At 44.8% G+C, this 27988-nt stretch overlaps 1 protein-coding gene across 4 annotated transcripts; it reads left to right on the forward strand.

Annotated features, from left to right (window-relative positions):
* Positions 1-13555: 13555 nt before the first annotated feature.
* Positions 13556-27839, forward strand: Sftpd (surfactant protein D). Of its 4 annotated transcripts, none has more exons than XM_070020716.1 (8): positions 13556-13573; positions 16887-17085; positions 22896-23012; positions 23271-23387; positions 23502-23609; positions 24047-24163; positions 24723-24806; positions 27353-27839. In XM_070020716.1, the coding sequence occupies exons 2-8, from the start codon at positions 16890-16892 to the stop codon at positions 27727-27729; spliced, it is 1116 nt and encodes a 371-aa protein (XP_069876817.1). In that variant the 5' UTR covers positions 13556-13573; positions 16887-16889; the 3' UTR covers positions 27730-27839. The 4 variants fall into 4 exon arrangements, with proteins under 4 accessions (XP_069876817.1, XP_069876818.1, XP_069876816.1 ...); XM_070020717.1 differs by lacking the exon at positions 13556-13573 and adding an exon at positions 13626-13641; XM_070020715.1 differs by lacking the exon at positions 13556-13573 and adding an exon at positions 13751-13832.
* Positions 27840-27988: the final 149 nt, after the last annotated feature.

Consider the following 27988-nt stretch of genomic DNA (forward strand, 5'->3'; position numbering starts at 1 on the left):
GCCAGTGACTGAGATGGAGTCTCATGAATTCTTCTCCAGTTGCCTTGGAATCAAACTCATTCCCAAGTAGTTAAATGACAGGTATGAGCCACGGCTGCTGAGCTCTCATAGATCTTTTATTATTTAAAAAATTGGACTCGCATAGGAGAGGAAATATGGTGATGTTTGCCTTTGTTTTGGTGTGCTTTGGCTCTTATTACCAAATACCACTGGCTGATGTTCTAAACAGTAGAACTCTATTTCCTCACAGCTAAAAATAGCATGAGGTGTTTCTTGGGCTTAAGCCTCCTCGCTTGGCTGGGAGACCGCTGACTGCTGGGCTCTCCTGTGTTCATTTCCAAGGTCTTTTCCTCTGCTTGTAAGGATATCAGTTGTATTAGACTATGGTCCATGTGGATGCTCTCATAGAGCACTGCCTATTTAAAGGCCTTATCTGTATATTCAGTCCCCCTGGGGGTTAGGAATTTTGCCTGTGAATTTGGAAGGGGCATAATTCAGTCCATAGCACCACTGAACTATAATCCTCCCTTTCTCCTTTCTCTAGCCCCAGGCAACCACTATACTGCTTTGTGTTTCTGTGAGTTTGATGACTCCACAGCTCATATATTGGAATTGTACACTATCTGCTCTTTGTAATTAGTTTATTTCACTCAAGGTGTTTTCATGACATGGTTCAAGTGGTATAGCACCACCACCCATGAGTGAAAAAGGATTCTTTTTATGTTCTAGTCTGTGGCAAGATTTTCTTTCTAAACTTTGAATTATATTCCATTGCAAGTGTATATTACATTTTCTTTACCCATTCATCCACTGGGGATTTGGGTTGGTTTCAACTCTTGGCTCTTGTAAATATTAACAAATATGGATATGCTTTTTCTGCTCATCATTTAATCCAGTATTTGTTAAGGAAGAAAACCACTTCAAGAAATGGACACAGATAATGAGTTGCTCATAGGACTTTCATTGCTCAGGCAAAAAAGTAAGAATTACTCAGGAAATAGGAGCAAGAATTGACAGATAGGACTGCAACAACTTAAAAGCTTAGCAATTGAGGTCAATAATCAGAATGAAGAGAAAACCCACAGAATGAGAGAAAGTGTTTGCAAAGTATTCACTGGACAAGGGGTTCATACCCAGAATGTAAAAAGAAAAGAAAGAACAATCCCATTCACACACGGGCAAATGAACAGTCAGTTGTCAAAAGAAGAACAAATGGCACACATCCGTGTAGAGATGCCCAACATCCTTATTAAATCTGAAATGACACTGAGATTCTATCTCACTCCTCCCCCAGCATGGCAATCATCAAGAAAACAAACTACAAATGCCAGCTAAGGTGTGAGGAAAGGAAGCCTTGTATGCTGTTGGTGGGAATGTAAACTAGTGCAGTCCCTGTAGAAATCAATATGGACAGTCTTAAGAAAGCTAAAAAGAGAAGTGTGGTATGATCTTGTCATATCACTCCTGAGCATGTCTGAAGAAATGTAAGTCAACATACAATAGAGATAACGGCATATACACGCTCATTTTAAGTAGGGGTGGAGGGAGAAGGAATTAGCTTGGGGACCAGGGGTTTCAGTGCTCATTGGCTTCTGAATCCCAAATTCTTGTAAGCAAGCTTTATTTAGGTTTAGTACAAGGAAGGGTACCATGGGTATGTGCAGAAAACAAGGCCTGTCATTACAGTCACAGAGACAATACCCAGTTTGTGAGAATAACTAGTTCCCTTATTGTTTTGAGAGTGAACATGGCAACCCAGGCATAATTCAAACATGTATTCTACTTTCTCTAGCTTTCAAGGTCCAGCTCTTAGACCTTCCAGTACTAAGGAAGGGGGCAGCATTCCAGCCTCTTAGCTCTCTCCAGAGCTATCTGTATTAACCTTACCAAAGACAGTGCTCAGCATTCCAAGTACTGTTGAGGTGGCCTTCCTACCTCTCAAACGTCTCCAGGTCTTGCAGCTCAGCTTCAGCATTCCCTGTAGAATTAGTCTAGGTGCTCATCAAGAATGGATCACAGCTGAGTGCCAGTAGCTCACACCTGTCATCCTAGCTACTCAGGAGGCTGAGAGCGCTGAGGATCATGGTTCCAAGCTAGGCCAGGTAGGAAAGTCAGTGTGACTTTTATCTCCAATAAACTACTCAGAAAAGGCTAGAAGTGGTAGAGCAGAAGCAGCACAGGGGCAACACCCAGGTTCTGAGTTTAAGCCCCAGGATTTGCAAAAAAAGAGAGGGACTGGGTCTCACCAAAATGTGGTACGTGTAAGGTGATGGAGTATTACTCTTGCAAGAAGAAAAATGAAATTGTCATTTGCAGGAAAATGGATGAAACTAGAGATCATCATGTGGAATGAGATTAGCCAAGACCAGAAAGACTAATATGCTTTTCTCTAGGAAAAATCTAAACCTAAAAAACAAAAACCTAATATGAGAAGATTATTAAAAGGTGACTTTTAGGGAGTAGAGAATCAGCTGGTGGCAAAAGGGGGAAATAGGGAAGTTATGACTAATCAAACTGTTGCAAATAGGATGGGAAAAAGAGAAGGAACTAATGTATTTTTTTTTCTTCATTGTCAAAAGTTAGGTTGCATGTATCTGTGTGGACTGATTTATGGGTTTTCAATCCTATGACACTGACTTTTGTGTCTGTTTTTGTGCCAGGACCATACTGATTTTTAGACCATGGCTCTGTAGTCTAGTTTTAAGTCAGGTTTTATTCTTCAGGTTTGTTTTGGATGTTTGGGATTTTTTGTGTTTCTAGATGAAATGAGGATTATTTTTGCTATTTTTATTGAATGTCACTGGAATTTAGATGAGGATTCTGTTGAAGTTTGCTTTGGTAATATGATCATTTTGACAATAATAATTCAGCCAATTCATGAACATGGGAGGGAGGTTGTCCATCTTCTAGTGTCTTCTACAATTTCTTCTCTCAGTGTTTTATAGTTTTCATCATAGAGTCTTTAACATCTTTGGTTAAGTTTACATGTTATCTTTTGGGACCTATTATGAATAAGATTGTTTTTCTGACTTCTTTTTTTTAGCACATTTTTCTTTTTACATTCATGTATAGAAAAACTACTGATTTTGCTTGTTAAATTTTTATTTTACTGAAACAGTAAAAACAATGAACACAAAACAAAACAAAAACCAAGCATTTAAATCTACCAAAATGAAGAACTGGAAATGAGAGGAGCTAAACCAGGTACTGGTGGCTTAATGCCTGTCATTCTAGGCACTCCAGATCGTGGTTTGAAGCCGTCCCTGGAGACTCCTCCAAAATAACCAGCAAGAAGCCAGACTGGAGATAAAACTCAAGAGGCAGAGCGTTTTCTGGGAAGGTGGGCGGGGTGGAGAGAGGCATCAGGCAAGGGTCTTAGGCCTACTCCGTGTGGTCCATCATCGCAGCCCAGTACGGCCTTGGAGAGCAGAGGGCATTCCTCCCTCCCCCCACACACCTACCGCCCCGTGGCCATTTCGTTCTCCTGGGCACTAGCAGAAGGCCCAGGTGGCCCAACAGCTCAAGGTCTGTGCTGTAGCCACCTGGCCACCACCAACCCATCTCTGTCCCCAGGCCTGGCGAGCCTGTGTCCTGCAGTAGGAGCTTGTTTTGTCCTCCAGGAGGCCTAGAGCTGCCAGAGGGATCGCTGGAGGGTTTGGGAGGGCCACCCGCCTCTCTCCCCCACCCCTCTCCCCAGCCCCACCAGGATGCTTCCTGTCACCTCTTGGCGATTTTTCCAACATCTGCTGACCAGTGGGTAAAACCGACACAAATCATGTCCTTATGGTGATTCCATTCCAGTACTTGGAGACAAACCATTCATACACCCTATTTTGGGGATCACAAAATGAGGCTTATTCAGCTACTCAGCTTAGAACTTAAATTTACATCTATTTAAAAAAATGTACTTCAATAAATACATTGTAAGTTGTCATGTAAACGACTTGAAATATAGTTGGTATTCACCCATTCTTAAAGTCAACGTTATTAGCATGAGATTTCTTACCTAGTTAGCAAACAAGGAATGGATTGTAATAGAAAGGCCCTAAGTGGGTGTTTCTCAAAGGACCACAAACAGGGGACCATGCTAACGAGAGGACAAAATTCTGGCAGAAAGCTTTAGAATGAATAAACCCATGCCATGCAATTTATAAATTGCACATCTTATATTAAGTTATGTAAGTATGAAGCTGACATTTGAACAAATACTTAAATGTGAAAATGGAGTGGAGCACCTAATTATTTAAACTTACAACCTTTTGGATCCAAATTAGGAACACCCCTTCCCCCTCATCTCTTTCTGAGTGACCACATTGTTTTTATTATGACCATTGAACCATCCAGAGAGTTAGACCTCTTTAGATCTCGTTTATTCCTCGTCATTATTTCTAGGTTCTATCTCAATAAATGTAAGGGTCCATTTTGGCTGACATTTTGTAACCTACCAGCCAAAGGCTTAATTTGGCTTTTTCTTTCTTTTGCCAATTCTGGAACTTGAACTGAGGGCATGGGTACTGCCCATGATTTTCTTTTGCATAAGGCAGCACTCTACCACTGGAGCCACAGCATCAGTTCTAGCTTTTTCTGTTTATGTGTACTGAGGAATCAAACCAAGGGCTTCATTCATGCTAGGCAAGCACATTACCACTAAGCCACATTCTCAACCTTAATTTGGCATTTTATAGGAAAGGTGGATTGCCAGCTGAACTTTTTATTTTTTAAATCATCTGATTGTTTTCAGGAAGGCCTAGAAGCAAAGGTTTCCAGGGGTTTTGGAATCTGGATTTGCCCTGCAGATGGTTTTCTACTGAGATTCTAGCTGCCCTGGCACCTCATTAATTTAGATACTCCTGAAGTGATTGTCTGAGTATTACTGATAATGCTACTTTCTGACTCCAGAACCTATTTGACTTCAAATTGACTGCATGTGAGATTCTTCCCCCTCTTCATTTGGGCTTGAACTCAGTACTGTACCATTTGTGACTCACTTCCAGCCATTTTTTGTTGTTGTTGTTGTTGGTTGTAGGGCTTGAACACAGGGCCTGGGCATTGTCCCTGAGCCTCTTTGTGCTCAAGGCTAGTGTTCTACCACTTGAGTCACAGCCCCACTTCTGATTAATTGGAAGTAGAATTCTCACATGGACTTTCTTGCCCAGGCTGGCTTTAAACTGAAATCCTCAGATCTCAGCCTCCTGAGTAGCCAGGATTATAGGCGTGAGCCATCAGCATTGACAATTTCCAGCTCTTTCTGATTGAGGTTAGTTTTCTGATAGGTGGTGTAGAAGCCTAGGCAAGGAGTCAGCCTACTGGCTGAGAACCTGGCTTGGGTGTTGACAGGAATCACACCCTAAATTGTTGACATTAATAGAACGGCTTGTGACAAACAGCAAGGTCCTGTTAAATGACAGCCCCTGCAGCCCCCAGAAAATAACAGCCTTAGTCTGACTATCCAAGGCCAGCCTCTGCTCTACCCTTTGTTGGAGTTGACGACACAGCTCAGTTTTCTAGGACTGACCACCTCCACCTGTAGACTCCAATACAAACTTAATGTCTTGGGACCTTGCTACCCCCCAGTGCATTGATCCTTCTATTGAAGGTGCATGGTAGCTTTACTTTGCATTAACAGATCCACTATAATCCTCATGTTAGTGCAGCAGCAACACTTGAATGTTGCTGTAGCTGTTTCTCTTAGCAGTATCCTAATAAACTTCTTGCTTCTAAAATAAAACAAAACAAAAAAAGAGGTAGAGTATCAGCCAAGCAAAGGGTGTGTTCAATCTGAGTTCAAACCCCAATACTAAAATATAAAAAAAAGAGAGAAAGAAAGAAGAAAGAAAAGGAAAAGATAGGAACTAAAGTACTTAATTGATAGATTGGCATTTAAAAATTAGGAAAAGAACAGTAGAATGCCTGCCTCACAAGCCCAAGGCCTTGAGTTCAAACCCCAATACCTTCCACCCAATTAGCAAATGTAATGCAAAGCCTGGTATTTCTCACTTGTAATCCAAGCACTGAGGAAACAAGCAGGAAGGTTATGAATTCAAAGGCAGCCTGGACTATGTCTCCAAAAATAAATGAATGAATAAATAAAGGTAAAAGTATTACTGAGTACTCAAAAAAGAGGAGTGGGGGAAGATAAAAGAAATACATAGGATGAACTTACGCAAAATATTAGAATAAGTATAAGACAAAAAGTCAATAAAGATCAACAGTCAATATTCCTCTTGATGAGAAGGAAACAAACCTCTTTTTCTGCACAGACTTGGTGCGGGGAGTAGGGAAGGAAGGTCACAGAAAGTCATTCTCTGAAATACAAACAGGTCAGACCAGGCTATGTGTAGGCTGTGCCCCACCCTTCCTTTCCCACCTGGGCTTACCTGTTCCTGCACCTGCTGCTGGTGCTTGAATTCCTGTCAGTGTTGTGTCTGCACACTGCCACCACCAGCTGACTCTTGGGTTGCCTGGCTGGCTGCCCTGGGTACCAGAGGTTCTCAGCCTGTGTATGCACAGGAATGGGAAATGCTTCAGAAGTGGTTATATATCCACCAAATGTCTCTTGGGCTATGAGGGTGTAAGAAGCCATTCTACCAAAGCAGAATGCTTGGTGGGGTCAAAGGCACAGATACTGAGTGATCGGGTGTGTTATGGATGTTCTGGTCTCTGTGGCAGCCTCCCAAGTCATTTCCACACACAGCTGCTTTTGCATCTCTTCCCAGAGTTCTGGCTGCAATTTCTGAATGGAAGCATAACCAATACTTTCCTCCATGTAGACTCATGTCACTAGGTCTGGGTCTCAGTCACAACCGGGTCTCTGGGTCCACACTGATTCTCTGGGGGCCTATAGCCAGGAAAGAGGGGGAGGCTTGGGGGGCTTGAAAGAAGAACAATACAGAGCTTGTCTGCTCTTCCTCCTCTCTACCTCACCAACAGTCTTGATGGTGTACCAGATCTGTCTTAAGATGGGTGCCTACCACTGAGCTAGCTAGGAATGCAGGGGGTCCCTTCCCCCCTCCGCCCCCCGTGTCTGATAGCCATGAAGATTGCAGATTTCCCATCCTAACCTACATTTTTACAGAGGTCAAATTGCACACTTGCGCTTCTTAGTGAGGTTTCCTTTTCCTCTTCTGCTCAAAAATCCTGTGGGTTGGGAGAATCTTTCTACCTTAGCATGATGCCCAGCATCTGGTGGTAGGAGTTTTCAATCTCCAAAGGAACATTTCTGGATTTCACCAGGTCTCTGATTCTCCTAGTGCCTTTTCTCCTATTGTTTTCTTCTCAAGCCATCCAGCACTCCTTGTAGCCTTCCACGGATGACTTGGGGGAGACAGAAGAAAATACTAGGTGTCTCTCTAATCCACCATCTTCCTGAGTCTAGATGTCATTAAGAATTCATCTTCCTCAGTCCTGTAAAGCTTCCTATACTGTACTGCACTTACCATCTCTCATGTAGTTTTGAATTTATGTGTGTGTATGTGTGCCAGTCCTGGGCTTGAACTCAGGGCCTGGGTGCTGTTCCTTAGTGTTTTTGATCAAGATTGGCATTCCACCTCTTGAGCCACACCTCCACTTCCTGTTTTTACTAGTTAATTGGAGATAAGAGTCTCCTGGATTTACTTGGCTGTCTTGAACCACAATCCTTAGCTCTCAGCCTCCTAAGAATCTAGGATTATAGGTAAGAGCCACAGGTGTCAGTTGGAAGGATATATATGTGTGTGTGTGTGTGTGTGTGTGTGTGTGTGTGTGTGTGTGTGTGTGTGTGTGTGTGTGTGTGTGTGTGTGTGTGTGTGTGTGTGTGTGTGTATATATATATATAAAATTTTCTTTTCTTTCTAAATTTTATTTATTTTCCAGTACTGGAATTTGTACTTAGAGCCTTGCACGTGCTAGGCAGGCACTCTATCGCCTAAGCCATACCTCCAGGTGTTTTTACTTTAGTTATTCTTCAAATAGAATCTTGAATATATGCTCAGGCTAGCCTGGACTGTGATTTTTTTGTAGTTTCTGCGTAGCCAGGGCAATCGCGCTGTCCAGATTTTTGTGTTCATCGAGATGACTGTCACGAGACTCTCACATCACTTATTTTGGGGCCATGGGTTGGTAAAATCATTTACCAAGACAGGAGGCTAGGAGAAAAAAAGAAATGTCTATTAGAATGATGATACAAAGGAGCTGTGGCCAGAACTAGCTAGCCAGAAGGGCACAGCAGTGCTGTGGCTGCTGCTGTTACCAATATAGGGTTGGAAACAGCTTTGAATAAATGTTTTAATTATATTCAAATAATTGTACAAAGAGTTTCAACTCAGCATGTCAATTTGTGAGTACAGTGCCTCTTGATCAATTTCATGCCTGCCACTGTTCTCCTCCATTTGTCCCAACCCCTCCCATTCCTTACCTGGTTCCATTTTCACATATGTGCATTGAATATGATGACTGCATTTGCCCACCCTTTCTCTCTCTATTCATCTTCCACTCTCCTCATAAGCTACACTCCTCTCACACAAGACATGTGTCCGCTTTCTGGTATTTACTTTGTTAAACTATTAAATATTCAAAGGGCCTTACGCGTTTGCTTAAGCTTTGGCACGCTGCCACTTGAGTCACGCTTTCACTTCTGGCTTTTTCCAGGTTCATTAACGAGGAGAGTCTCAGATTTTTCTGCCCAGGTTGGTTTTGAACTGCGATCCTCATTTCTTAACCTCCTGAGTAGTTAGGATTTCAGGCATAAGCCACTGGTGTCCAGCATTGGGCTAATTTTACATGTGTTCACTTTAATATATACCAATTTTAGTAGACCCTTTTGGGTAGATTTTCTATGTAAAACATACCATGTAACATATATCTAGAGGTGTATATTCACTAACATACAGACAGACACACACAAACCAAGATTATTTAATCTTTAAGTTGAAACTTCAGTCCTAAGATAAAGTAATAGAGCAAAACAAATTCACTGATTTTTATACAGGAGCTCTAAATCTAGATACTATTTATGAATGAGTCATATTAAGTCCAGTTGTAAACATGGTCAAACTGTAAACTATATATTTTGTTGTAAGTCTTGCGTAAGCCTCATTGCTGTCTGCATATTAAAATTCTCTTGTTCACCCTCTTCCTCCTTTAGTCACAAGCCAGGTTGAGAATGACCTCTTGAATGTCTGCATTACAGATGGGTGATATAGCAAACTTGAACAATTAGATGATACAGCAGAAATGAAGAAAAAGGAAGGGCAGAAAGACAACCCATGTAGTTAGATTGAGGGGCAAACACCTCTATACTGTAGTCTAAGAAATGTTCACACACAAAACAAGAATATAAATGGAGCATAAAAGCTCAGGAACAGCCAGGCACTGGCAGCTTATGCCTGTAATCCTAGCTACTCAGGAGGCTGGTATCTGAGGGTCATGGTTCCAAGCCAGTCTGGGCAAGAAAGCCTGTGAGACTCTTATCCCCAATTAACCATCAGAAGAGCCATACATGGAACTGTGGCTCAAGTGGTACAGTGCTAGCTTTAAGCACAAAAGCTCAGGGATGGGGCTGGGAAGGTGGCTCAGTTGTAGAGTGCTCGCCTTGCATGCATGAGGCCCTGGGTTCGATTCCTCAGCACACCATAAGCAAAAAGAAAAAAGCTGGAAGTGGCGCTGTGGCTCAAGTGGTAGAGCGCTAGCCTTGAGCTGAAGAGCTGAGGGACAGCGCTCAGACCCAGAGTTCAGGCCCCACGACCAGACCAAAAAAAAAAAAAAAAAAAGCTCAGGGATAGTGCCCAGGCCCCAAGTTCAAAAAACAAAGTGGCTCCAGATGACCAATGACGTCTTTAGGAGTCATATTGGAGCTAGAGTCAATGTTAGTAGTGTTTGGGGTCAGTAAGATGTGCTGTGAGATTTCTTCCTAAAGATTCACCAGTATATCAGCCTTCCCCATTTACAAGTCTCAAAAAGCCTCAACACCAGAGATGAGGTGTAACTCAGGGTGTGGGCAACCATGCCCTGATATGCATGTATCAGCAGAACCACCAGAGTTCCTTCTACCCCAGGAATGGGGTGCAGTCTTCTGACCCCTCAGAAGGGATCAGACCCACCTCTATGAAAACCCAGTCACCTAGAGTCACCCAGAGAGAGCTAGAAGAAACTTTTGTCTCTTCCTTTGAATCTAGGGACCCTCACATAGATTAATCAAACTATTTTTGCAGTCATCAGATTTGTGTGTGTGTGTGTGTGTGTGTGTGTGTGTGTGTGTGTGTGTGTGTGTGTGTATGTGTGTGTGTGTGTGTGTACACCAGTCCTGTGGCTTGAACTCAAGGCCTGGGCACTGTCCTGAGCTTTGATTTTCAAGGCTAGTACTCTACCACTTGAGCCACAGCTCTACTTCTAGCTTTTCAGTGGTTAATTGGAGATAAGACTCAAGGACTTTCCTGCCCAGGCTGGCACTGAACTGGGATCCTCAGACCTCAGCCTCTTGAGTTGCTGGGATTACAGGTGTGAGCCACTGGCTGCCTGGCCTGCCCTGATCAACTTTTAAAATGCTATGTAGTGGAGAAGTGGGGTCCCTGGAGGGAACCTCCGGGCAAGGGTGAAACCTCAAGAGTGTAGGGTTGAGTGAAAAGGAATCCAAGAGCTCCCCCTCCAGGGAGGACATGAAGCTAAATCCATGGAGGAAGTCAGAACATAGGTTGTTTTTTATTTTTTATTTTTTCCTACAACAATGAATTGAATCAATGAGAAGGTTCTGGAAGAAAGGGAGAGTTGGATGGAATACAATGAAGTCAGGGTGTGAGTGCCAATCATAAAGACAAAAAAGATTGGAGTGCATGGAGTCCCTCTTACACTTTCTCAGAGACTGGAGATGAACCCATGTCCTTGCTGTCCTTACATAACAGGGTCTATAGCTATAATCTGGAAGTAATACAGTGAATCAAACTCTCTGAATCCACTTTCTGGGATCTAGCCTAGAGCCTGGGTGACTCCGGCTCAGCAGAAGCTGGAACAAGTTTGCAAAACTAGGCTTCTTTTCAACCCAGCCCTCTCTGAGGGCTTGGGAAGGGGCCTGCATCAGCATGGGGCGCTACACCTGTGGTGTGGTTCTACCTTTCTAGGCTGCTTTCCTTAAGAGCATCCTGCTGGCTGTAGCTCAAGTGTGGCTTCAGGTAACATCATCTTGGGCACTGCTCAGATTTCTGTAGGGTGGGCAAATTCAGAGAACAGGTCTGTGTTTCAGAGAACTAGTGTCTTTGGAGAGAGGCAAACAAAAAGTTGAGTCTAGAGCCATAAATTTGAGGAAGTCTTCAATATGGGGTGATCTTATGGTTTTCTGTTCATCACACTGAAAAGTTTTCTTTTTGTTCCAGTCCTGGGGCTCGAACTCAGGGGATGGACACTGTTCCTGAGCTTTTTATTTTATTTAGTTTTTAAATTTGTGTTTGTCCTAGGGTTTGAACTCAGGCCTTAGGTGTTGTCCCTGAGCTTCTTTTGCTCAAGGCTAGCACTTTATGAGCCACAGCTCCACTTTTGACTTTTTTGGTGGTTTAGTGGAGATAATAATCTCACAGACTTTCTTACTCAGGCTGCCTTTGAACCATGATCCTCAGATCTCAGCCTCCTGAGTAGCTAGGATTATACATATATATGAGCCACTAGCACCAGACTATCCCTGAGATTATTTTTTTTTTTTTGCTTCAGGCTAGCGCTCTACCTGTTGAGCTATAGTGCTATTTCTGGCTTTTTCTGAGTAGTTTATTGGTGATAAGAGTCTCATGGACTTTCCTGCCCTGGGCTGGCTTTGAACTGAGATACTCAGATCTCAGTCTCCTGAGTAGCTAGGTCTTACAGGCATGAGCCATTGGTGCCTGGCTTTTTGGGAGTCTCAGAGATAGAGACAACAGATAGAGAGACCTTTACCTAATCTCTCTAGGTTCTTGTCACCATCTGAGAAAGAATTTAGAGAGGAGACAGATTAAAAATTGGAATTTTATTACAGGGTGAAGTTATACACTCAAGAGGGAGTGTGAGCATCTCAGTCATACTGCATAGACTTTTCTTGGTCTGTGGCCTTATACTGGATCTGTGGAATAGAGCTCAAGGTTATATTTATGTAGATTATTATTTGACCAGGAACATTTCATTTCTTTGTCTGGGTACAGGTTAGAAGTTCAGGCATGATGTATGCAACTAAAGGTTTTTTTCTTTCAAGATAAATCTCAGTTCCAAAATTATTGATCCCACATCTAAATAACATGTTCTTTTTTGTTTTTTTGAGTTTTTGTTTTTGTTTTGTTTTGTTTTTTATTTGCTGGTCCTGGGGCTTGAACACAAGGTCTGGGCACTGTCCCTGAGCTTTTGTGCTCAAAGTTGGTGCTCTACCACTTTGAGCAACAGCTCCACTCTTGGCTTTTGTGGTTAGTCTCACAAACTTTGCTGCCTCGGCTGGCTTTGAATTGTGGTCCTCAGATCTCTACCTGCTGAGTAGCTAGGATTACAGATGTAATTAATACTATCATGTGATTTAAAACTTATAAGCTCCTGGGTTAAAAAATATTATTCTTTAAGTAGTCTTATAAAGTTTAAAACAGTCATCAGGGTAAGACGTGACTGGTCTTTTCAGGAAAGAAGACAATGTCACCTCCATGTTGACCTAGAACTCTAGGAAGCATATGAATATTCTAGAATAAAGACAGTTGGATGTCAATAATAAAACACAGCTATTATCAGAGGCATGAATAGCTATGTTGTGAGATCTGGGTTTAAAAAATATATTGCAATAAGCGAAATGAACTATTCTCAACCAGATGGGAAGATTTGACATTGTAGGCTCCATACTATGAAAGGAGATGCCACCAGGAGTATCAAAGCCCAAAGCAGGTTGGAACCACCAGTGGGGAGACCAAAGGGGATGGAGACATAAGTCTGCTGGTACATGAATTTACGTAAAGTTGATGAAAGAAGTCACAGGATTCTAAAGGTAAGCAAGGATGGACAACTGCCCCTTAGGTGTGCTGGGAGTTAAGATACCTGAAGGGTGTCTTTAACAGAGTCTCAAGCACTTGTGGGTACTAACTAGTTACTAGCACAATGCAGAAAGCAACCACCAGCTGGGATGTTGGAGAGAACATGTCTGAACAAAGGCAAAGCAGACACCTGCTAAGGGAGATCTACCCCATGAAAGGTAAGTTAGGCTCAAGGAGTCCTAACAAAGGAAGTGGAAGAATGACACCTGGGTGACAGTTCCTTAGGCTATAGCCCTGCCCCCAGAACTTGCCACCTCTGTGGCCCCTCAACCTGCCCTAGCCTTACCTGGGCATACCAAGCAGTTCCTGGCTCTTTCCCAATATCTGGGCAGGGCTTTTGAGATGAAGGGGGAAGTGGACACAGTAGGGCCTGGCTCTTGAGCAATGTAGCTGTGAACTGTAGGGACTTTTTGTTGGCAATCATTTGTAGATCATTATGCAACATGCTGGTCTCTGGAGCTCAGATTTCTGGACATCTACAGAATATAGACCTGGGAGATGTCAGTTCCCACTCAGGTCTTTGGGGGATGATATAGATTGGATTTCAGACTGAAAAGAGCTCTGTAAACTCTGAGGTGACAGCTATGCATCGCTTAATGCCTGTCAGTGGCAGCTTTCCAGAGGGCAGGTCGGGTAAGAGTGAGTGAGTCAACCAGAAAATTGGTCCACTTCTTTTTTTTTTTTTTTCTCTTTTACCTCTTGAATGGGGGAGTTTTCAGAAGACCAAGGCTGGGCGGCCCTGGTGACAGGGTGAGCATAAATAGTGGGTGTTTGCCAAGCCCGGGCTCATTTACCTGGAGCTCCTGGGTCCTACAGGAAGCAACCTGTGCGTGTGTATGTACCTGCCTCTCATTTTATTTCCCCCATGTCCTGTGACTATTCTATGATTGGTTTTGAGGGAGGAGGGTTCTGGGGTCTGGATTTAAGTTCTAGTCCAGGAGTTGTGGTGTGGGAGGCGGGGGCCTAGTGGAGGCATAGAAGGTACTAAGCTGCCCATGGTCAGCTTCCCTGGCTCAGCAGGAGATTTCTCTCCCTTCTTTGTTTCTCTTTCTTTCCCTCCTTCCCTCCCTCCTTACCTCCCTCCCTCCTTACTTCCCTCCTTCCCTCCTTCTGTCCTTCCTTTTCCTTCCTTCTTTCCCTCCTCTCTCTCTGTCTCTGTCTCTCTCTGTCTCTGTCTCTGTCTCTCTCTGTCTCTCTCTCTGTGTCTTTCTCTCTCTCTCTCTCTTTGTGTGCTGGTACTGGGGCTTGAAATCAGGGCCTGGGCATTATCCTTTAGGGTTTTTTGGTTTGTTTGTTTGGTGTTTTTTTTCCCCTCAAAGCTAATGCTCTATCACTTGAGCCACAGCTCCACATGCATCTTTTTGCTAGCTAATTGGAGATTAGTCTCACAGACTTTCCTGCCAGGGCTGGTTTCGAACCATGATTCTCAAATTTCCATCTCCTGATTAAGGTTACAGGTGTGAGCCACCAACACATGGCTTGCTTTCTGAACTGGAATAGAGTGAATGATTGTGATGCAGGTGCCATTGGGGATGCCTCAGCGATAAAATGCAATTCTACCTTCTGTCATGGCTCCTTCTTTGTCCTTGATGTCTTCAGAAAGGATAGTGTAGGAGAAACAGACCAGACCTTCTCAGACCTAGGTTCTAATCCCATCCTGGCTTCATTTTTTTCTGGAAAGATAGACACACTTGATTTTCTCATAGTCCCAAGTCTTTACTTAAACTACTTTTACTGCATTAGGTATCTCGTATTTGTGATGGGATGGGGGCTTGAACTCAGGTCCTTGTGCTCTTGTTTGGCTTTTTTACTCATGGTTAGTGCTCTACCATAGGAGCCATGCCTTTAGTCCTGGCTTTTTGCTAGTTAGCTTTGGATAAAAGTCTCTGGAATTAAGGCTTTAAGTCATGATTCTCATACCTAAGCCTCCAGGGGAGAGATACTGGCTCCCTGCTAGGTGTCTGATTTTCTAATGTACAGAAGGACCATCTTTTTCAATAAACTCTAACTTTGCTAGCATAGCATCAACTGAACACCATCTGAGGTCCAGGGCTGTGGCTCTGCACATTTTATCCACAGCTCTGGCTAAGCTGCTTCTTCTGACTTTGGAATCTGGAAACCTGCTCTGCTGACTGTCTGCAGGGCTTCTTCACACTCTGGTAAATGGATGATGCTCTCTATGCAGAATTCCATTGCCTTTATTATTCCCCAGTGTGAGGTGCATGATCCCAGACTTGCGTAAGTGGCTATAGGCCAAGAGATAGCACCCTTACTCTGGCTTGGGTCTGGCCCTCAGTGCCTATGATGGAGTCTTTGCTAGAACCATGGAAACAGAGTGGCTGCTGCTATTGGCTAGTGAGGAAATCCAAGGAAGGTGTGACTTCAAAATGGAGAGAAGCTGGTGGAAAGTAAGAGTCACCCACAGTCCAGAATCTCAGCTCTTCTCTGTGCTGCCACCACTCTGGATAGTTAGTGAACTTCATCTTTGTGTGGGTCCCTCTGGCTTGGGTCTAGCCTCTTACTTCCACTGGCTCCTTCCATGCATGTTACTTCACAGTTTTCTTTCCCTGAAAGACGCTGCTCTGGTCGGGATCTGAAATCTTCCCAGTGGCCCATGCATTGAAGGCTCGGTCCCCAACCTGTGGTACTATTGGTGGTAGCACCTAACGGACACAGCATCTCATGGAAAGATATGAAGTCTTTGGGGCTGTGTTTTTGAGATGGATCTTGGGATTTGAGATGTTGGCTCCCCCTCCAAGTTGTTCTTTTTCTTCTTCTTCCTCCTCATTCTCCTCTTTCTTCTTTGTTTTTCTTCTCCATTTTCCTTTTCTTCCTCTTCCTCCCCTTCTTCCTCCTCCTGGTCCTCCTTTTCCATGTCTGTCTGTCTGTCTGTCTGTCCCTCTTGGCTTTCATGAGGCCTCCTATGGCCTGTGTGCTTACCATTATATATACTATGTCACTATAAACCCAGAGTGATGGTTGCAGGTGATATTGGATGTTATGGAGGTTGTAACCATAAAGGAACCTTAACCTAAGGACTTCGGTATTTACCATAATGACTGAAAGCTAACTTAGGTGCACTGTGTAGAGATTGACACAGGCCTGGTGCCTCCAGCTCTAATATCAGTTCTTAAGTCCCTCTGTGATGGTGACTATTTTAGAGTTTCCTTTTGTGTCCTCCCCAAAGCAATCTTCCATCTGTCTGAATCCACCCAGCATGGCCTCTTCCTTCTCAGGGGCCCTCCTCCAAGCCCTCCAAGATGGCAGACATCTAGGTGTTTCTGGGGATCTCTAGTTGCTACTTTAGTGCCTTAACTCTTCACCAGGCTTCTCTTTGGGACTTTCGTAATGACCAAGTGCCTAGCATCCATGCAATCACACTCTAGTGGGAGCTCAGGCCATTCTTTCCAGTGTCTCCTGCTCAGGCTGGGTTTCACACCAGCCTCTAGGCTGCTAGTATAATCTACTCCAAGCAGCCAGAGAGAGAAGGTCGATTTGCCTTGTCAGAACTGAGCGGGCAGCCTCAGTGGCACAGATAGGGAGAAGGAAGTCCAGGAAGGAAAAGGAGCCTCAGGAGAGGACTACACCGCAGCCACTGTTTTCCAAGGGCACCTGAGAATAGAGAGACCAGGCTGTCAGCCATGCCAGAGAACTCATCACGTGACTCAGGCCCTCCACAGCCAGGCCACATGCCTGACTCAACTTTCTCTCATTTGCTTTCTGGAGTCTTGCTTCTCTGGGTCCCAAACCAGGGCAGTGGATGTGGGAAGGTAGATTGTTCCTAACCTCCAGAAACCGGCGGAGCCTTCACCCATGTCCTGGAGCCAACATCTTGTCTTTTCTCTCCAAACCCTGCCCTCTCCTCCCCCCCAACCCCCTACCCCTCAGGCCATGCTGCTCTTCCTTTCCATGCTAGTCCTGTTCTCACAGCCCCTGGGGTACCTGGGAGCAGAAATGAAGACGTTGGCACGAAGATCAGTAAACAACGCCTGCACTCTGGTCATGTGCGGCCCGGCAGAGAATGGTCTACCCGGTCGAGACGGACGAGATGGGAGAGAGGGCCCCCGGGGCGAGAAGGGAGATCCAGGTAGAGCTGGGACCAGGGATTTATTCTGCTGAATGAAGCAGCGGGGAGAGGAGAGAAGCCGAATGCCAGCCAGCCAGCAACTTCCCTGCTGTGATGAGGCTTTTCTTCATTTTGATTCACTGGTGCCTATGCACTGTGTTAAAGGTTTTTTAAGTTATATTTGTATCTTTAGGTAGGAATTATCATTCAACAAATCAGTTGATAAGTACAATACATCTCGATCAATGTCACCCTTTTCATCCTCCTCCCCTATCTCTCCCAACTCAACTGTTCAAGATTTTTTTTTTTTCAGCCAGGCACTCAGGAGCCTGACATCTGAGGATCACTGTTCAAAGTCAGCCCGGCCAGGAAAGTCTGTGAGATTTCTTATCTCCAATAAACCACTCAGAAAACTGGAAGTGGCGCTGTGGCTCAAGTGGTAGAGCGCTTGCCTTGAGCTGAAGAGCTGAGGGACAGCGTCCAGGCCTGGAGTTCAAGCCCCACCACCGACAAGAAAAAAAAAAATCATTGTCACTTTTTCATTGTTATTTTAGAGGTGTTATGTAGAGGGGTTACAGTTATATAAGTCGATTAATAAGTACATTTCTTTTTATACAATATCACCCTTTCTTTTGCTCGCTGTCTCTCAGTTTTTTTTCCTCCTGTCCCACCCACAAGTTGTATAATTTTCAATATAATGTCTAGTGAGTACCATTGCTGCATTTGCTCACCCTTTGTGTTAACGATTTTTAGTATTTATTTATATATTTATTTATTTTTGGGTCCAGTTGTGGGGCCTGAACTCTGGGTCTGGGTGCTGTCCCTCAGCTCTTCAGCTCAAGGCTAGCACTCTACCACTTGAGCCACAGCGCCACTTCCGGCTTTTTGCTTATGTGGTGCTGAGGAATCCAACCCAGGGCCTCATGCATGCAAGGCAAGCACTCTACCACTGGGCCACCTTCCCAGCCCCCGATTTTTAGTATTTAATTAAACTCTACATAGCAAAAGATAAGGCTCTGAGGTCTCCTACACAGATCTAGTTAAATGGATTTGCCTTACGTGTTATAAGAGGAAAGCAGAGCTCATTCTTCTTGGTACATCTTTGTGCTAGGGTATTCACTTGAATAGTTCACATAATTCTCTGCCAAAAGCTTTACAAGGAACACATCCATCTTCTTCAGGTAAGAGAGGGTAAATACATTCCATGAAAGGACACGCAGGCTACTGAAGATCTGGGCTTGACTTCTAGCTCCATCTTCATAGCTGGGAACCCTGTGGCAAGGCCCTTGGTATCATGGAATCTCAGTTTTTTTATCTGCAAACAGGAATCATATTTTACCACCTCATGACAAATAATTTACAATGGCTTTCATTTCTTTAAAAATTTTCTTTGGTACTGGGGATCAAACCCAGGATGTTGCACTTGCTAGGTAAGTGTTTTGCCCCTGAGCTACATCCTAGCTCTAATTGTTTTTAATCTTCATGAATAGAGTTGCATATTTCTGATGATAATTCAATGAATTCTCCCGAGGTTACCAGAGTACTAATAGATAAGAAAATTGTTCTTAAGAAAACTACTCAAGTCCTAGGGGAAGATCATGGTCGTGTGTGTGTGTGTGTGTGTGTGTGTGTGTGTGTGTGTGTGTGTGTGTGTGTGTGTGTGTGTGTGTGTTTGGCACACGTGCTAATTTTGGGGCTTAAACTCAGGATCTGAGCACTGTACCTGAGCTTTTTCACTCAAGGCTAGCATTCTACTTCTTGAGCCACAACTCCGTTTTTGGCTTAATGGTAGTTTATTGGAGATAAGAGTCTTAGATTTTCCTGCCTGGGCTGGCTTTGAATTGTGATCCTCAGATCTCAGCCTCCTGGATAGCTAGGATTACAGGCATGAGCCACTAGTGCCTGGTTCTTTTTTTTTTTTTTTTTTCAAAAATGAGTACTTGGACTTGAACTCAAGGCCTTGCACTCTTACTTGGCATTTACATTCAAGGCTGGTGCTGTACCACTTGAGCCACATCTCTACTTCTGGATTTTTGTTGGTTATTTGGGGATAGTAGTGTCATGGACTTTTCTGCCCACACTGGCTTTGAACCTTGATTCCCACATCTCAGACTCCCGAGTAGCTAGGATTACAAGTGTGAGTCAGCAGTGCAGGCAAGGATCTTAGTCTTATTGGTAAGAAAAGGAAAAAAAATTAATGAAATAACAGCAGGAGACAAAGGACAAGATGGCCTTGGGCCCATGCTTTGATGACTGAGAAAACTCAGTTTATCTTTCTGGAGTATGCATTTTGTTTTACAGGCGGGAGAACTTAAAACAGAATTAAGAAACAATCCTAAAGCTTGATGAGACAAGGCACAAGTGAACCTCTGTCCCTTACAGAGACAGTGACTCTCAAGGAGAATGGACTGGTTTTACTCATGGAAAGATGGCTGTCTAGGGAGGAAGGACATGATATAGCCATTTTCTCAGAGACCCCAGTTCTCTCTGGCTCCTTGAAGTGGGTTGTGGATTGAGTCCTGATTGAGTCCTTTTCTATAGGAGAGCTTGCCTTGCTTTCTTACACCCCAGCCTGGCTTTGAGTTGGTTTTGCGGAGACCAACATATAGCTGGATTGGAAATATGGCTCCACTCTGGCCTCTCAATCCCAGTCCTTTCAGTCACTTGACTATTACAGGTTTGAGTATGTCCTGAGAGACTTGAAACATCCTCAGAATTCTCAGATCCAAGCAGCTCTGCATATGGTGCAAGCCTTTACTTGTGGTCATGCTGGAAAGTGGAGTTGGGACCTCAGAGAAGCAGGAGTAGCTGGTGGAGCTGGGAGTCACTGCGGTGAGGTTGCAGACACCTCCAGCATTCCTGCTCAGAGAGATTCACCCAGAATCTTTCTGGGGATACTGATCTCCCTTGGACTGAAATTACACACCTCTCAGCACCCCATTGTGACTGCTCTCCACCCCTACTTGCTTCTCTGGTCCTCTGTATCTGCTTAGTGGAAACCACTCTGGCTTCTTGTTGGTCCTTAACATTTGGTTTCCCTTTCCTGGGGCCCTGTCACTTGATCTTCATATACATGTGCCTGTGTTGTCTTCATCTGTTTTAGAGCTTTAGTCACAGCAAAGAGTTCCCAAGCCGCCATAATTAACGTACACCAAAGCCTCCAATGTGCTGCAGGATTTTTGTTTTTGTTTTTTGTCCATCATGGGGATTGAAGTTAGGGCCTGGGACCTGTGTCTGAGCTTTTCTGCTCAAGGCTAGCACACTATCACTTTGAGCTATAGCTCCACTTTTGGTTTTCTGGTAGTTGATTGGAGATAAGGGTTTCATAGACTTTCCTGCCCAAGCCGGCTTTGAACTATGATCTCAGATCTCAGCCTCCTGAGTAGCTAGGATTACAGTGGTGAGCCACCAGTGCCTGGATACTCTGTCAGTTTTTTTGTAGTTCTTTTGTGATCTAGGAGGCCATGTGTTTAAGTGTACAAGGAAATATTTATGAAATAAGTGAATGAATGCAGCAAACTGGAAGGAGTGGAGAAATTTAGGACAGTCAGTGCTGGCCATGGTGCTGGGCAGCACTGGGATACAAAGCTGGGTTTGTAATACTGGAAAACAAAATAAGTGCTATTGTTGGGGAAGTGAATCCTCTTCTGATTTGGGGCCTCCATATTAACACTCCTTTTTGGAGAGTGATGTTTGTTCCCCTGGCCAATATGCCCCTTGCCAGCCTGGCTATGATGGATCCCAGAGATTCTCAGCCCAAGTTTGGATGTGGGATGTGAGCCAGTCTGTTACCTACCCTCTACGCTTCCATTTCATCCCTAAGACTCCATCCTTTAGCCAACAGCAAAACATGGTACCCAGCACAAAATCTTCCAGCAAATTAAGTTACCTTCATCTCAAGTATACTCCTGTGCCAGAAAGATGGGACTTTTCCTGTCACAGAATAGTAGTTTCCAAGTCTGAAATACTTCTCTCTTCTCTCTACAGAAAGTTGGAGAGGATTGAGTCCTCTAAATTGTCCTTGCTTTAGAAGTCCTACTTTCTCCTTCAGAATGACCTTTCTGAGGATGTGTAGATTGGCATCAGGACTGTCTTCCTCACCTGTGGCCCCTGTCTCACAGTCTGTTACAAATCTCTCACAGAGTGAGGTCTGAGGACTAGGACCAGTGCAAATCATATAGTAGATATGCATAGAGTAGAACTTGTTATTAACATGTATTATTTATACCTGTTAAGAGGATTCTGTGTGCTACTTTACACATGTGCATGCAAACCAGTGTGTCTAACCTCCTTTGCCCCAGCCTAGGCTGGCTTCAAATGGTGATCCACAGAATCTCAGTTCCAATGCCCAGCTGAGTCCACATTTTAAAAACTTGAATATGAGAAAGTATAGTATTTATCTTTAATGTCAAGCTTATTTTACCAAACATGATTATCTCCAGTTTCATCTATTCTGTTATGAATGACAAGATTTCATTCTTTTTTGACTGAGTAATCTTCCATTGTATATATTTACTGCACTTTAAAAATGTGTTTATTCATTAATGGATAGCTAGGCTGATTCTACATCCTAGCTATTGTGAATAATGTTGATATGGACATGCAAGTGGTGCTTTTGTATATGCTGATTTAATTTCCTTTGGATGTCTACCCAGGAGTGAATAACTGATACAGTTCTATTTTCAGATTTATGAGGGTTCTCTATATGAATTTCCATAGTGTCTGCACTAAAATTTAAGGGCTTTAAGGGATGCATACCCTGGCATCCTCAACAGCATGTGTTGGTAACAGTCATTCTAACCAGGATTAGATGGCATCTCATTATGGTTTCCTTATGGCTGAACATAGTGAACATTTTAAATATACTTCCTGGCCATTTGTATTTCTTCCTTTGAAAAGTGTCTGTTCAGATAATTTGCCTGTTTTTTAATTGGATCACTTGTTTGATGTTTTGTTTGTTGGTTGTGGGGCTTGAACTCTGGGCCTGGGCACTGTCCCTGAGTTCTTCAGCTCAAGGCAAGCACTCTACCCCTTGAACCACAACACCACTATTGGTTAATTGGAGATAAGAGTCTCATAAACTTTCCTGCCTGGGCTGACTTTGAACAGCAATCCTCAGATCTCAGTTTCCTGAGTAATTAGGATTACAGGTGTGAGTCACCCGAGCCTGGCTGGATCACTTGTTTGTTTGTTTGTTTTTATGTGTATGTTTTTGTGGCCAAGTTTTGAATTTCTTGTATATTCTAAGTATTGATCCCTTGTCAGGTAAACAGTTGGAAAATATTTCCCCCCATTCAATAGGTTCTTTTTTCACTCTGTTGATGATTTCCTTTATTATGCAGAAGTTTTTCAGTTTTATGTAAGCCCATTGGTCAGGGTTTTATTTTGGTTTCTGTGCTTTTGAGATTCTTCAAATAAATATGAGTGAGTGGACAGACAAATGGAATAAACAAGTTGATGTCTATCTGATGCCATTTTGGATAAAAATATAGTTGGTTTCCTGATACACACACATAAAACTCAAGAAGTCCATGGGCACTATTAAATAGCAATAGATTGCCTTTTGCCAGTACAGTGGCCTTGGAGGGAAGGAATACAAAACAGAAACTCAAGCAGACTTGGCTTGAATCCATCTCCAATTCCAGAAAGGCTATTTCCTTGAAATGGGGGTGAAGAAACCCATTTCCTGAATCACCTGTACTAGAGCGTGTGACCCTGGGATGTTTGTGCTCTACAGAAACTTGAAAGAGTGCCAGGAATTTGACCCTACAGATATTTGGCCTCTTTTTGGCCTAGGGCCAATGTCATGTCCATTTCTTTTGCGGCTACAGGTTTGCCAGGACCTGTGGGACCAGCAGGAATGCCTGGACCATCTGGGAGAATTGGACCCAAAGGGGATAATGGCTCTGATGGAGAACCAGGACCAAAGGGAGACTCTGGACCAGCTGGTGAGCAAATGGGCATGGAATTCAGATGTCCCCAAGGGGTGCCTCACGATTAGAATGTGCCATGGGCATGCTCAGTGCCCAGACCAGGAAGAAGGAAGTTTGTTCTGCAGGAGGCACTGGGTTGTTTCAGACAGATGGGGCCTCCAGTGGGTCAGTCATATGTTGTTCCCGTCCTCTTTTACCTACTGTTACTCTAATTACATATATACCACTACCGGGGGACTTAGTGACACTGATAGGGCTGGTCTTATTCCCCAGGACCTCCTGGACATCCAGGTGCTCCCGGTCCAGCTGGAAAAGATGGTCCCTCTGGAAAGCAGGGGAACACAGGACCTCAAGGAAAACCAGGCCCAAAGGGAGAGTCTGGACCCAAAGGTAGGTGGATGGGATGTGGCTGGTCTGGGGTGGAGATGCAAGGAATAATGGTGGTGGTCCATGAAGGGATATAAAACGAGGTCCACGATGAACCCCAATTTGTTTCTTTCTCAGGAGAAGTAGGTGCCCCAGGCATGCAGGGCTCTCCAGGGCCAAGAGGCCCCACAGGACCTAAAGGAGAGAGAGGTGAACGTGGAGTCCCTGGAAATGCTGGACCAGCAGGTCAGTGATAGACTTGGGGCTGGATCCATTTCTACTATGCCCACAAGAAGCTGCCAAGGTGTGTCCAGTCCCCATGACAACCATCTGTGCAAACAGAGCTGGCAAGGCTGGGCCATGGAGAGAGTCAGTATCCAAGGAGGGAGCACTTGGAACACTTGGGACTGTAACTATGTAGGGAGAGTGCAGTGCTAAGCCATGGGTATGGATGGAATCTGAGGAAGGTTAGACATAGATGGCAGGGACAGTTGTACACAGCAGAGGTTGACTGGCAGCGGAAGGAGCCTGTCATGTTGAGAGAGAGCACAGGGCTCTGAAAACGATCCATATGAGGTATGAGGGAAGGGTGTATTGCTTGACCACAGGATAGTCCAGGAACAAAGAAGCTCATGATGCTGGACATTGGGTACCTACATGACCCAGCTCTTCTTGGATTCCAGGACCTGCTGGAGCTGTGGGTCCACAGGGAGCTCCAGGTACCAGGGGTCCTCCAGGGCTGAAGGGGGACAGAGGTGCTCCTGGAGACAGAGGAGCCAAAGGTGAAAGTGGGCTTCAAGGTAAGGCAACAACTCCTGTTGGCCTGGGTGGAAGAGAGGGAGAAACCCTCTTTTTCTCAAGAGGTCCTCTCTGGGCCAACAGTCCTATTACTTACAGGTAGTGGGTGGAACAGGAAAAGGCTGGAGGTAGGGCAAAAATTAGGCCCTGGTCTAGAGCTATAGGAAGGTAAACCTTGGCAATTTCTTTACCTGATCCCTGGGGAAATAACAGCTGCCTTCCCAATGCCTAGGAAGCCTCTCAATGTCTAACAACCCAATGGATGGGAATTATAGGTGGAATATGTATTCCTGCCCCTCCTCCCAGGAATGGAGGTGCTATTATCAAAGGTCATCTGGGTCAGTGTCAGAGAGGTTCAAGGACCTGCTCGGGGACCAGTTTATCCAAAGGAAAACCATAGGAAACCTTTGTGCAACAGGGGCCACTTGTGTCTGCAGATGTAGGTGCTGCATCACCATCTCCAATAAGTGCCTGTAACTAGACACCCTTCCTGGAGGCATGGGTGGTCCCTAGGCTGAGAGGAGTAAGTCATTACTTACTTTACTGTTTCCTTCCCTGCAGACATCACCGCCCTGAGGGGGCAGGTGGAGACCTTACAGGGGCAGCTACAGCACCTCCAGGCTGACATCTCCCACTACAAGAAAGGTGAGTTCCTGTATCTAAAATCAAGCCTGGCATCCACACGGGCCTCCAAACTGGTTCTGGCTCTCAAGCCCTTTGGTTGGGGCTGAGGTTAAACCTTGCCCCAGGTCTAGCATGATAATGGGCAGGGTCTGTGTCTATGGTGGACTTGGGTCTGGGTTAGAGAGTGGAGAGAAATCTAATACTAGGCCACAGTAGGAAAATCGCAAGCTATAGAAGCTGGACACATAGATGAATGTGGCCCATGCCACCAGCTCACTAGGTTTGTAAAGCATAGTTGACTACTAGGATTCTGAGCACACTCCAACCACAGTACCACTTATGTTGGGTCCAGGAACACTCAGTAGTCTTGTATGCTTGCTTTTCTTATGCTGATCCCTGAGACAGACAATGAAAATACCCATGATGGTATTTCTTACATCTGTGGGGACAGGTATGGGAATACCCAAATGTGTGGCTGCATAGCCGTGATAGCACAGAATCTGGGGAGACCTGGGGCTGGGACTCTGCTCTGGGGTACAAGGCAGGTAAGGGCTCGCCCTTAGTATATAGCTATTGAGTTTCTCTTCTTATACATGCTTTGTGGTGTGTGGGTGTGTGTGTGCGCGCACGCGCGTGCGCATGCACGCACTGGGGCTTGAACTCAAGGCCTAGTCACTAGTACTCAATCACTTGAACCAGATTTCTACTTCCAGCTTTGTGCTGGTTAATTGGAAATACAAGTCTCATGGACTTTCCTGTCTGAACTGGCTTTGAACCTCGATCCTCAGATCTCAGCCTCCTGAGGGCCTCTTGAGCTACTGATACACAGCTCTCCATATTCTTCAAAGAGTCAGAAAAAAAATAAGATTTCTAAATGATTAGAGCATAATGAGGCCCTTTTGGTAAAAAACAGAGGCCTTACTTCTAAGTATCCAAGCCCAGAGATGAGAATTTCAATCACTTAGGGTCTTTCTTTCTCCACAAACACATTTGTGTAAGTGCTTACTTGTTCATGGACATGCTGAAGTGTGTCAAGAATGTGTGCCTGTATACCTGTCATGGAAGTATGTATTTAAATGACACTTATTCTGTATCCCTCTCCTTAAACAGTGCATGTACACAGATAGGCACCTACAGGTTCAGATGCAACTTGCATTCTATCACATGCCTTTGGATAAATACCTGAGCATTCATTCATGCTCCACCTAGGAGCTTAAATCCAGAAATGGCACAGGAATCTTACATTGCTTTTGTCCAGGGCTGCCATCCTGAACCCGTGGAGAATCTTCTCCGCAAGATCTTGTTAAAGATGTTCAGAGGAGAAGGCATCATAAGTCAGGGTACAGGACAACAAGTCTAAGGCTTCAGCTCTCTCTGGACCTCTGAGAGTCTAGTGTCCTTTGCAGATTTCCATGAATGGCACAGAAGTCATCAAGATGGTGATGGATTGGAATAAAAAGAGATGTTTGGCAGATGACGCAGATGATGCTTTTGAGAAGTATCCCCTTGATTGTTAGAGCTGAAGGCCTGGAAACACTGGAATCATTTACCTTGCCTTTTCTTTCATGCCATGGTGGGTCCTAATGCCGGTGCTTGTGTAGAGTTCTCTCAGTAGTACCCACATCTTCTTACCCTCCTGCTCCCAGCCCCATGTGCCTCTCAGATTTCCTCATCCTCTCTGTCAACACTCTGGCTCTGGTGGGGCATCACTCACAGTCACACTGAGACCATGGGGCTCTGATCCCCAGCAGAGCTTAGCACATTACAATGCCCAGTTGTCCCATTCTATCTTTTCCTGTTCCTTCACCCCTCATATACCATCGGCCTTCTCTCACCAACAGCACCCTAACCACAGGGGTGTGGTGAGTTCCCTGCTCTGGATTCTGCACTTGCAGAAATTGTTTCCCATGCTAGGTGCTGCTGCCTCATACCTGTAATCCTAGCTACTTAGGAGGCTGAGATCTGAGGACCATGGTTCAAAGCCAGCCTGGGAAGACAAATCTGAGAGTCTCTTGTCTCCAAGTAACCTGCAAAAAGCCAAATGGTAGAGGGTCATCCTTGAGCAAAAAAGGCAAGCAAGAGTTCAAGGCTCTGAGTTCAAGCCCCAGTACAGAGGGGGGAAGGGAGAGGAGAGAAAATCTGTTTCTCAGGGACGGGCTGTTAGGTTTTACATACTAATAGGAAACATCAATTCCAGCATACAATGTGGGCTGAGGCAGAAAGCCTGCATCTGAGCATTGGTGTCACACGGAATAAAGTTCCCCTGTGACTTCCCGTTTCATGATTGCAGGACATGGGGCCTTGTACTTAACCTTTCTCAACTCTAGTGCTCCCATCTGTGAATAGGGGCCGTGACACCCCCGTCCCCAAGGTACATTTTGTGTTTGGGCTGCCCAGGAACCCAGGGTGTCCCTTATCTTTGCCCGATCCACTGCATGGGAAGGTCTGAGAGATTCAGATAGCAGAGCTGAGAGCTCAGCCCCCCTCCCCCCCCCCCCCCCCCCGCCCCTCTAAGTTCTGGTTTAGCGTGCTGGCCACAATCTTATCCTGACTCCGTCTTCTTCCAGCCATGCTCTTCCCTGATGGCCAAAGTGTGGGAGACAAGATCTTCAAGACAGCAGGCTTTGTGAAATTGTTCCAGGGTGCACAGGAGGTGTGCACACAGGCTGGTGGACAGCTGGCCTCTCCACGCTCTGCAGCTGAGAATAAGGCCCTGCAGCAGCTAATCATAGCTCAGAACAAGGCTGCTTTCCTGAGCATGACTGACAATGACACAGAGGGCAAGTTCACCTACCCTACAGGGGAGCCTTTGGTCTATACCAACTGGGCCCCAGGGGAACCCAACAACAATGGTGGGTCCGAGAACTGTGTGGAGATCTTCACCAACGGCCAATGGAATGACAAGACTTGTGGAGAAGAGCGCCTTGTGGTGTGCGAGTTCTGAGCCCCACGAGGCTTGGGGTAGGGGGCAGAGCTTGGTAACTTGGTCAGTGAAGTTACAGCCCAGATCTGGGTGTTGCCAACACCCTAATAAAAAGGTGATCACGTCTGCCAGCCCGGTATTCTCTATGGAACAGTCCCAAAGCAGCACTATTTAAGGATGCTTCCTAGAGTGAAATGTGATACTGACTTCCCACAGTAGGACATCTTGGAGAAGGGCCCAGTCTACTTTCTGATTTGGTCCAATTGATCACATCCTCCTC

Source organism: Dipodomys merriami, unplaced genomic scaffold (assembly GCF_024711535.1).
Source record: "Dipodomys merriami isolate MVZ:Mamm:240054 unplaced genomic scaffold, mDipMer1.0.p SCAF_14, whole genome shotgun sequence".
Taxonomy (NCBI): domain Eukaryota; kingdom Metazoa; phylum Chordata; class Mammalia; order Rodentia; family Heteromyidae; genus Dipodomys; species Dipodomys merriami.

Bases quoted from the DNA above. Each gene is read 5' to 3' on its own strand.
- Sftpd (XM_070020716.1), top strand. From the start codon at position 16,890: ATGCTGCTCTTCCTTTCCATGCTAGTCCTGTTCTCACAGCCCCTGGGG. The intron at 17,086-22,895 runs GTAGAGCTGGGA...TTGCGGCTACAG, and splicing joins GGGCGAGAAGGGAGATCCAG to GTTTGCCAGGACCTGTGGGA. The intron at 23,388-23,501 runs GTAGGTGGATGG...TTTCTTTCTCAG, and splicing joins GGGAGAGTCTGGACCCAAAG to GAGAAGTAGGTGCCCCAGGC.